The sequence below is a fragment of the Acomys russatus genome, chromosome 19, assembly GCF_903995435.1.
Source record: "Acomys russatus chromosome 19, mAcoRus1.1, whole genome shotgun sequence".
NCBI lineage: Eukaryota > Metazoa > Chordata > Mammalia > Rodentia > Muridae > Acomys > Acomys russatus.
Genome location: NC_067155.1, coordinates 55,715,778 through 55,726,441, shown reverse-complemented (window position 1 = coordinate 55,726,441; position 10,664 = coordinate 55,715,778). Strand labels below are relative to the sequence as shown.

The 10,664-nt window shown below is 51.5% G+C and overlaps 1 protein-coding gene across 1 annotated transcript; it reads left to right on the top strand.

The window, feature by feature from the left end:
* Nucleotides 1-2,092: 2,092 nt before the first annotated feature.
* Iqcd (IQ motif containing D) lies at nt 2,093-10,425 on the top strand. The gene is made up of 4 exons (XM_051161600.1): nt 2,093-2,908; nt 4,777-5,010; nt 7,962-8,033; nt 9,816-10,425. Exons 1-4 carry the CDS (start codon nt 2,186-2,188, stop codon nt 10,242-10,244), a joined length of 1,458 nt encoding a protein of 485 aa, XP_051017557.1. The 5' UTR covers nt 2,093-2,185; the 3' UTR covers nt 10,245-10,425.
* Nucleotides 10,426-10,664: the final 239 nt, after the last annotated feature.

The following is a 10,664-nucleotide window of genomic DNA, read 5'->3' as shown; positions in this document are numbered from 1 at the left end:
GATCCACTAGTCCAGGACATGAATTGATTTTCAGGAAAATGGGACTGGCTTTCTTCCTCCCCCTCTTCTTTCTCATCATTTTTTAAAAAAGATTTATGCAGTGCACATTAGATCACATTATAGATGGCTGTGAGCCACCATGTGGTTGCTGGGAATTGAACTCTGGACCTCTGGAAGAGCAGTCAGTGCTCTTAACTACTGAGCCATCTCTCTCTAACCTCCCTCATCTTTTCTTCCCAGTGTTGGCATTACAGGCCTACCTCACCACACCTAGTGGGTTGTACGTATGCGCACGCACACACACACACACACACACACACACACACACACACACATATGTATATGTATGTATCTGTCTATCTATTTTGAGTAAGGGTTTCTCTGTGTAGCCCTGGCTGTCCTGGAACTCATTCTATAGACCAGGCTGGCTTCAAACTCATGCCTCCTGAGTGCTGGGATTAAAGGCATGCATCATCACCTCCCAGCTTAACTTTATTTACTTATTTGCTTTTGGAATTTTGAGAATGTACTCAGGTACGCCTTGAGCCTATAGCCATCTCCTTTCCTGAGCCTCCTGGGTGCTGGTCCTGCAAGCTGCCACATCCCCTGAAACTCTGTAAACTGTATTTTGAAACTATTGTTGGGCTGGAGAGATGGCTCAGAGGTTAAGAGCACTGTCTGTTCTTCCAGAGGTCCTGAGTTCAATTCCCAGCAACCACATGGTGTCTCACAACCATCTATAATGAGATCTGGTGCCCTCTTCTGTCATGTGGGTAGAATACTGTAAAAATAATAAATAAATAAATAAATCTTTAAAAAAAAAAAAAAAAGAAAAAGAAAAAAAAGGAAACTATTGTTACCACTCCACCCAGTTTTTGAATCAATACTCAAAAGTGACCTGCTTGCATCAGGAGAGATGGCTGCCTTGGGAAGGTGCCTGTTACACCTACATGATGACTTGAGGTCAGTCCCCAGCACTCACACAAAAACCCAAGGACGTTGGCAAGAGTGTAATCCCAGTACCGGGGAGGTGGGGAGAAGAGGAGTCCAGGGCTTGCTGGCAAGGAGCCTACCTGAGCTGGTGAGGTCCAGATTCAGTGAAAGACCCTGTCTCAAAAACTAAGGTGGAGGTAGATAAAGAAAGACACCTGGTGGTGACCGCTGGCTTGTACTATGTGACCACACACAGACTGAGATGCACACAATAAACACATGCACACACTATGCAAACACCTATACCCAATGCACACCTACACAAGGGCACACACTATACACACCTGAACACACACACACTCCTGGCATACGTGGTGCCCTGTCACCCACCCTGCTCGCTCTTGCCCCACTGTCAGCTCTGCCTGTGTCTGGTCCCCTTCATGTCCTACTCTGTGACCTAATCCATGACCTCTCCTATGCTGTGTCCCATCCTGCTCTGCCCATGTCCCATCCTCCTCTATAACCTGTCATGCTTCCTAGTCACAGCCTCCTCTGTGTCCTGGGCTCCTGATGTGGCAGACTGTGACTTGGGCTCTTCAGTTGGTTGGTTTCCTACCGGTTTACGGTCAACATGGGGAGGAAATACAGGAAGGGGCAGAGCACATTTCCACTCTCTTAAGTGGACAACACTTCTAGCCACACCTTCAACTCCTCTAGAGCCTGCTAAGCCCCACACTCACACCTTCTCCCCATGTGTCTGCCTGCTACTGACACTGCTGGGTGACCTCAGCTGCCTGAAGCTGATCTCCCTACATGTTTTTGCCACTTGGGCAACCCCCAAATGTAGATCCTCAGAAGAGTGGCTGCCTCATGGCTGATATATGTGCCTGGGGCTCACCTCCATCCTCAGCCCTCTTACCCCAGTGGCTCAAGCACTGTTACAGTGCTAAAACATAAGCCTGACAGGGTGGTACACCAGCACTTGGGGATCAAGAAGAAGGACAGCCCAGGTTATAAGAGACTCTACCTCAAAACAAAGTACAAAACAAAATAGAACAACCCCAAACAGAAACCAGCAAAAAGTAGCTTCGAGGTTCTGCACAGCAGACTTGATAGGTAGCAGTTGTACCTAACAGCCACTCCTTCCTTCCTTTGCTGGCAGGGTTGCTAGAGACTGAAAAGCCAGGACAGCCTTGACGTGGCTGGCGTCTCAGTGCCAGGGTATACAGAGGCAAAGCCACCCGCCCCAGAGATGGCGCTGGAGATCTTTAGCATGGCTCCTTCCTACCACAGCCTGGCCATCCATAGAATCCCGCTGAGGACAGATATAGTCCCAGCTGAACCGATGAAGACCTTGGCCCCATCTAAATCCAAGCTCAGCACGATTGAGGCCAAGAGAATCATGTCAGTCCTGGATGAGGCCATATACAAAGTGGAACTGGTGACCCTGATGTCCTATCTGGAGTCCCACCCAGAGGCTCTGGAGGGAATGCTGTCCGAGGACGTGGTGAGGGCCATAAGAGAGCATTTGGACATTGGCCAGGGCCTGCTGGAGGGCGCCAGCATCCTTCAGGAGAAACAGAAACAGCTGGAGGAAGAAGAGGAGGATGCTGATGGAGCCTGGCTCCAGGAACGCCTCCTGTCCATAGACCTACACAAGGCTAGCCTATGGCCACTGACACACCAGTTTCAGGACTCCACCAAGACTGTCCTGAGGCTCCTGCTCAGGAACCCCCAGGTCATCAGGCTACTGCAGATACAGGCACCAGGCAGAAGCCCAGGGGCCCAGTGCCTCCTGGACAGCCTGGTGGAGCTTCGGGGTTTCCTCTTTGAGAAGCTCCTCACCAGCCCCATGGAAGTGAGGGAGAAGAACCAGTTCATACAGGACATTAGCCGGAAGCATAAAAGGAACCAAGAGGTCATCGACACTCTCCAGGGAGAGCTGGCAGAGGTGCTGAAGAATAAGGAGTCAGAGGTAAACCTCCCCGGCTTCCTCGAGTTACTAACAGTGGTACCACACCCAAGTGGGCCAGCCCTTTAGGACTTAGGTTTCCTCTCATTGGCTCTTCATTTATCCCATAGCGATTGCTCTGAACATTTTCTTTAAGTGAGCCCAGCCTCAAGAGCTCACAGGACACAAGGTGGGCATTAAAGAGGTCACTAGCTGCTAGGTGACAAAGGGTAAGAGCGGAGCACTGTGAAGCGATGCTACAAGAAAAGTGAACTTGAGCCAGAAGGACCAGGAACAGTGTCACTAGGACAAGGATAGCCAGGCAGTGGTGCACACGCCTTTTAGTCTGAGCACTCAGGAGACAGAAGCAGGGGGAATCTCTGTTAGTTCAAGGCCAGCCTTGTCTATAGAGCGAGTTCCAAGACAGCCAGGGCTGTTACACAGAGAAACCCTGGTTGGGGTGGGGGAGAAGAAGGTTAAAGAAAGGGGGAGTGAGCCAGACAAATGAGGAAGACCTTCCCAGCTAGAGCTTGGCAAAGTATCTGTGTCACCAAGTGGGTCCTTTGTCTTGTGTGGGGGAGGGGTTGGGGAGATGGCTCAGTGGATTAAAGTGCATACGGTCCCATTGTTTGTTTGAGACAGGGTCTCGCTATCCAGCCTTGACTGGCAAGAAATGCCACAGACCAGGTTGGCTTTGACTCAGAGATCCTCCTGCCTGTGCCTCCCAGGTGTTGGGATTAAAGACGTGCAGCACCAGGCCCAATGCATAGTGCTCAGAATGCATATGCATCAGAAACCCAGGAGCACTGAGCAAAAGCAAACTTACTATAAAAAGAACAGAGCAGGGCCTGGCTCATGAGTAAAATGCTTTCTGTACAAAGTGGGGGACCTGAGTTTGAGCCTCAGAACCCCTCCCCCTCCACTTTATAACTTTTTTCCCCCCTTGGTTTTTTGAGACAGTGTTTCTCTTTGTAGCCTTGACTGTCCTAGACTCACTTTGTAGACCAGGCTGGCCTCAAACTCACAGTGATCCACCCGCCTCTGCCTTCCAAGTGCTGGGATTAAAGGCTTGCGCCACCATGCCCAGCTTGCCCCGACCCCTTTTTAAGATGGCATGTAAGTGTACCTCTGTAATTGCAACCCTGGGGAGGCAGGGATAGGAGGACCCATGGGACTCAGTGGCCAGCCAGCCTTCTTAGCCAACAAGCTCTAGGCTAAAGAGAGAGGAGGTTGACACTTGGAGGGGCACACACGTGCATACATACAAAGAAGTACAGCAGGCTACTCTACAGCTGTGAGCACAGAGCTATGTTTCATCTTACAGAAGGGTTTGAATATTGGAACATTCAAAGGTTGTGCAGACGGCTTAAAGTGTACCTGTATATGCATTCCAACCGGCCCCGCCCTCCACCCAGATTTTACTACTTAATGTATTGTAATAAGTCTCAGGGTCGATTACAACTGAATCTGATGGCTGTGGGTCCTCAGTGGCTACTGTCTTTCTACAAACTTGTCACAGGTGAGCAACAGCAGCTTGCTTGCTGGCTGGCTTGGTATCTCATCTCCAAAGGATCACACAATCCACACACCGGGCTCAGTTGGTAACAGTCCCAACATGACTCTACTGTTAGTACGGAAGCAACCATGAACGTATCAGGACAAAAGGGTTGGGTCCCAATTCTTTATTGGCAGATGGGACTGGCTCTTTTTGGCCCGTGGACCTTAGTTTTCCAACTCCTTTCCTAGGTAGAGGGGAGCATATGGTCCCAGGCCTAAGATAAGCATAAATGGTCAAAAGCCAACCCCCCTGTGATTGGCTGGGGGTGGGGGTGGGGGCGTGGCAGCTCTGTGTGGCTATCAGTAGGGCCCTGTCATCATCTGTCCCGCCCTAGGTGGAGAAGGAGAACTTTGTGATCCAGGAACTGAAGAATCACCTGCACCAGGTGTTCAAGTTCTCAGAGAACAGCCTCCTCCGCACAAAGCAGGAGGCAGAGAAACAGCAGAAGATGGATTACCGGGCCTCGCAGGCCAGGCAGGCCAAGATACAGCAAGACATCCTGGCGCTTCGCTCGCAGTACCACACCCTGGTCATGGAGAATCGGGAGGTGGAGCAGGCCCTAAGGAAGGTGCCCCAAAGTCTCGGGGATACAGAGGGGGGCAGGGCAGGGCAGGGCTGGCCGAGGTGTGGGAAAGTCCAACACAGGTGGTATCTTCTGGGAGGTGGGAGGGGGAGGCACTCAGGCTAAAAGTTTGGAGTGAAGAGGCTCAATCTCTGTCCCAGAATTAGGGGACCGCAGCTAGGTGACCTTCAAAATGTTCCTTGACTCCCCTGAGCCCCAGGGATGACCCTTACTTGAAGTGGCTCATGACCCTCAGGCAAACTGAGCTCGGCTCCTCTGCGTCTGGTTCCAATGACATCTGAGGAAACAGAGGTGGAGCCTGGGTGCCGTGTGTGCAATGGGCATGCGCCAAGCATGGCTGCTTCACTGTCTCTCCATCTTAGCCATGCCCTCCCTGCCTTTCAAGTCTCTTTCTGAGGACACCTTCTTGTGGACCAGTCCCCAGCCTCTTCCAGTCTCCTGACTCTTTGAGCATCTCTCAGAAGTTGTGTTTCTGGATGAAAGGCACAGGTCTGCACACTAGGTTGGTGGACAGTCCTAAAGGGTCACAGGACCCCGGAAGCCAGCTTGCGGTCAGTGCCCACACTGAGGACCGCTCTGGGATCAAAGAGTTCCTTTTTCTTAAGACAGTGTGGAGCTAGGAAGATGGCTCAATGGGGAAAGGCACTTGCTGTCAAGCCTGATGCCCTGAATTCAATCTGCAGGACCCACATGGTAGGAGAGAAGCAATTCCTGCAAGTTGTCCTCTGACTTCTACATAGTCCACCATTGCGTTCATGCATGCATGCGCACCCACCCCAATAAAAAGAGTGTCAGGGGGCTGAAGAAATGGTTCAGTGATTAAAAACACTGACTATTGTTCCAGAGGGCCTGGGTTCAATTCCCAGCACCCACATGGCAGCTCATAACTGTCTGTAACCCTAGTTCCAGGGGATCTAACACCCTTACACTGACATACATGCAGGCAAAACACCAATGTACATGGGGGGGGGGGGGGAAAGCAGTGTCAGAAGATGTGGCCCAAGGAACTTTCCAACTTGCTACAGTCCGCTGCCCTTTGCTTCCAAGGGCTGTAATCACAGGTGCCCACCATGACTGCAGCTGTCTGCTTCTTTCCATTTGCAGTAAAATCCACATATCCATTTATTATTATTATTATCATCTTTTCAAGACAGGGTCTCTCTGTGTAGCCTTGGCTGTCCTGGACTCACTTTGTAGACCAGGCTGACCTCAAACTCATAGCGATCTGTCTGCCTCTGCCTCCTGAGTGCTGGGATTAAAGGTGTGGGCCACCATGCCCAGCTTCACATATCCATTTAAAAGCAGCCTATGCAGTGTCACTGGGCACAACATCTAAAGACAGTATCTGCAACCTACATAGTTCCAAACTATTTCATCCCCTCAAAACATAGCACTGGCGGGGGCGGAGGGGGGGCAGTGAAATGGCTCAGTCTGTAAAGGAGCCTGCTGCCAAGCCTGGTAACCTGAGTCTGATCCCTGGGACCCACATGGTGGCGGCAGAAGAGAACCAACTCTGCAAGTTTTGTCCTCTGACCTCCATATATGTAATTTTAAAAAATTTTAATATGACTGGGACCCAGTAGGCCAGGAACTCATCTTTTACCCACTCTGGCAGAGGCTCATCTTCTAGTTTCTAAGGATTGGCCCACTATAGTATGTCCTATGAATGGAATCTGCTGTGGGACCTTTTGCTGTGGCTCCTCCTTTACCACCATCTTAAAGTTCCCCCACGGTGGAGGCCCTGTCTTCATTCATTTGTATGGCAGAATCACCTTCCATTTTATTTAAGGGAAAAAGTGTTTATTTATTGAGACAGGGTTTCTCTGTGTAGCCCTGGCTATCCTGGAACTCTCTGTAAACCAGGCTGGCTTTGAACTCAGAGATCCATCTGTCTCTGCCTCCTCCCTAGGGCTGGATCAGAGGTGTGCATTACTGTGCCTGGCCCACGTGTTTTCTTTTTCTTTATATTTTTACTTTCTGTATGGCCTACATGAATGTTGTTTTTGTTTGGTTTGGTTTGGTTTTTTTCAAGACAGGGTTTCTCTGTGGAGCCTTGGCTGTCCTAGACTCACTTTGTAGACCAGGCTGGCCTCGAACTCACAGCAATCTGCCTGCCTCTGCCTCCCGAGTGCTGGCATTAAAGGCGTGTGCCACCACGCCTGGCTGCCTACATTTATGTCTATGCACCACATGTGTACAGTGTCATCAGAGGCCAGAAAGGCTGTTGGAATACCCAGAACTGGAACTACAGAGGGTTGTAAACTACCACGTGGGTAGTGGGAATCGAACCTGGGTCCTCTGGAAGAGAAACCAGTGTTCTTAACTGCTGAGCCCTCTCTCCAGCCCCAAGCACTTTTTTTTTTTTTCAAGACAGGGTTTCTCTGTATAGCCTTGGCTGTCCTAGAGTCACTTTGTAGACCAGGTTGGCCTCGAACTTGCAGCAATCCACCAGCCTCTGCCTCCCGAATGCTAGGATTAAAAGCATGTACCACCGCACCCAGCAGCCCCAAGCACTTTTAAACTTAATTTTTAAATACTAGTGATGGAACTTAGGGCCTCATTCATGCTAGGCAAAGGTTATGAGCCACACCCCAAGCTGGGAGCTGACCCCCCCCCCCAACACTTTATTTTTTCCAGACAGGGTTTCTATGTGTAGCTTTGGCCAGCCTGGACTTGCTTTGTAGACCAGGCTGGCTTTGAACTCACAGAGATCCACCTGCCTCTGCCTTCTCAGTTCTGGAATTAAAGGTGTGTGCCACCACCACCCAGTGGGGGCTGACCCTTGTGTGTGCCTGTGGGAAGATCAGAGAAGAGCTCTGTTGTCAGTTCTCTCCTGCCACCTTGTGGGATCAGGGCATTAAACTCAAATCCCAAGTGCCTCTACCCACCCACTGAACCAACTAACTGGCCCTGGACTTATTTGTTTTTGTTTTAAGAAAAAATATAAAGTGGAGACAGAAATTGAAAATTGGATCCAAAAATATGACATGGAGATGACTGAGAAGCAGGTATGTGCCCAGGGTTCCTCCTGAGGAGCTAGTGGGGTGGGCATAGGGTAGGAGCTGCCGAAGATGGCCTGGGTATGAGCCTCCCCTGGAGACCCTTGGTCTCAAGGGTATGTCCAGGTGTGTTTGTGGAGGAAGGGGGTAGAGGGTGCAGGGTGGGGAGGGGTGAAAAGTGGGAAACTGCTGAAATCCAGATCCATCCAGAAGCGTGTGGTTCCATAGAACATACACGTCCCAGGGTCCTCTCTCTAGCCTGGCTTAGCTCCTGCCTGCTAAGCACATCTCAACTTCTGTCACTCAGCAGGCTTTACAGAGCACCTCAAAGGTGCCAGGCTCCAGAATAAGGCAGGGAAACGAGTCTTCATTGTCACCTGAAAGTTGCAAACTGGTGCCATGTGACATCAACTGGCTTTTTTGAGCTTGTGTCTGTGAGGGATACTAAGTTGTGACATCTGTCCTGGGACCCCGGTGAGAGGGTCAATGAGACCCTGAATGTGTCTGAGTCTTGAACGAGCTCTAGATGAAGTCCTGGCCCGAAGCAGGAACCTGTATGGCCCCACCCACTTCCAGGTGACATGGGTGGCACCTGGCCCTGATCTGCGCTGGCCTGAAGAACAGAGGGTTCACACAAGACAGTTAAAGGCCAGGCCTGGTCAGAGAAAGGCAAACACACACAGCCTAACCATAGTGCCCTCCTGGTATGGGAGCTGCGTGGCTGTTGGTCTTGCTTCGTGGGTCCCAGTGGAGGTTGTGTGGCTGGGGACATGACCGAGTGGCTCGGCACCTGCCTAGTGTGCACACATTCTAGCACTACAAAACCCTACAGACCGAGACCCCAGCTGCCCGTCTCAGTAGGTGCAGGTGGAAGGAGGGAGTAGAGAAAGGGAGGAGGGGGAAGCTGGTGTGAGTTGCAGCAAGAGAGACAAAAAGGAGGGATCTTGGGCATCACCCAAGACAGTTCCTTCTGCTCTAATCCCCACTAAGCCACCTCTGTGGCAGCGGCTTTCCTTGCCCATGGTCTCCACTATTAACCCACAGATGAGCTTGCAGCTTTCATGATTCAGTCACCACTCAACAGCACCACCTAGTGGGGAGACTAGGCCTCCAACCCAGGCTGCTGTGAGGAACCGTTCTTACTAACATAGGTCATAATTAAGGTCACCTGATCCCAGAAACCGGCCCTGGTATTTGGAATTGTTCCTGTGTTTCAAATAAGGTAAACCAGAAGCTTAAAGGGAATCTGCTAAAGCTGCAGAGAACTAGACTTCAAAACTAGGGCCAGCAGCTGGGGGAGCTGGCTCAGTAGGAGGCCTGCAGTGCAAACAGGGGGTCTGAGGCCCCATTTCCAGGCCCCATGTAAGACGTGAAGTCCTCAGTGGGCACCTGTAATCACAGCACCCAGGAGGCAGAGACAGGCAGATTCTGGGAGTTTGCCGGCCAGCAGGCTCACACACATCATCAGCAAACTCCAGGTTCAGTGAGAGAGTCTGCCTCAAAAAGGAAGGTGGAGGACATCTGAACACCTATAGCCAGACACACACACATACGCACACACACACACAAACTGCATGCACTAACATGTGCAGTTACACAAGAACACAGGCACACCTAGCTCAGCCCTTGTTGCTCCCTCCATCCCGAGATCCGTTCAGTTGAGTCCTTCCTAGAGGGAGCCCAGGTGCAGAGAGGCTCTGCATCCCACCTGGCTGGGGCGGAAACAGGCATTCCTGGCGAGCTGGGAGGCCATGGCAGGTGCCCTGGCCCCAGTCCTGCCCCCTCGCCTAGGAGGAATACGAGGACCTCGAGAGCATCCACAAGGAGGAGAAACTGCAGCTGGAGGAGCTGAAGGAGAAGCATGCGGTGCTGGTGGAGGAGTTCGCTCAGATCCGCGCAGAGAACGAGATCAACTCCAAAAAGCGGGTGGAGGCGGAGCGGGAGTTGCTGCGCATGATGAGGGCCGCCACGCTCATCCAGGCCGTATGGAAGGGCTACCTGGTGCGCTCCATGCTCAGGTCTAAGAAGAAAAAGCGGGGAAAGGGCAAAGGCAAAGACAAGGGTAAGGGCAAGGGTAAGGGTAAGGAGGAGAAGGAGAAGAAGGAGAAGAAGGAGGAGAAGGAGAAGAAGGAGAAGAAGGAGGAGAAGGAGGAGACGGAGAAGGGCAAGGAAGAGAAAGGCAAGAAGAAAGGCAAGGGCAAGGGTAAAGGCAAGAAGTGATGGCCGCCTGGCTTGGCCCCGCCCCTGCCATGCTCTGCCACGGCCCCTACTCACCCCAGCCCTACTATACCTGGCTTTAATGATGGCTAAAATTAAAAAACGAAACAGAAACATTTTGAACCATACTCACGGGCTCACCCTTCAGCAGACATATCTGCCCCGGGCTGAGGTTGGGTGTGTGTTCGTGTGGGCAGCATCCTGAGGGTGCGAACTGGGCTCTATCCACCCACATCTTCACTGGGAAATGAGGTCCTAGTCCCAGCCTGGAAGCTCCTGTGGCTGCCATGAGACATCACCACCAGGCTGCTCTGGGACTGTCCCCCTACTCCATAGCTCCTGCCCCCATGCCATGAAACGTCAGGAAGGCAGGAGCCCGTTTTTTGGTGTCCAGATTGTTGCATGATTTTTTTTTTTGAAGTA

Excerpts from the sequence above, each read along its gene's own strand:
- Iqcd (XM_051161600.1), top strand. The coding sequence starts at position 2,186 with ATGGCGCTGGAGATCTTTAGCATGGCTCCTTCCTACCACAGCCTGGCC. Across the intron at positions 5,011-7,961 it reads TGGAGCAGGCCCTAAGGAAG|AAAAAATATAAAGTGGAGAC; the intron begins GTGCCCCAAAGT and ends TTTTGTTTTAAG. Across the intron at positions 8,034-9,815 it reads TGGAGATGACTGAGAAGCAG|GAGGAATACGAGGACCTCGA; the intron begins GTATGTGCCCAG and ends CCCCTCGCCTAG.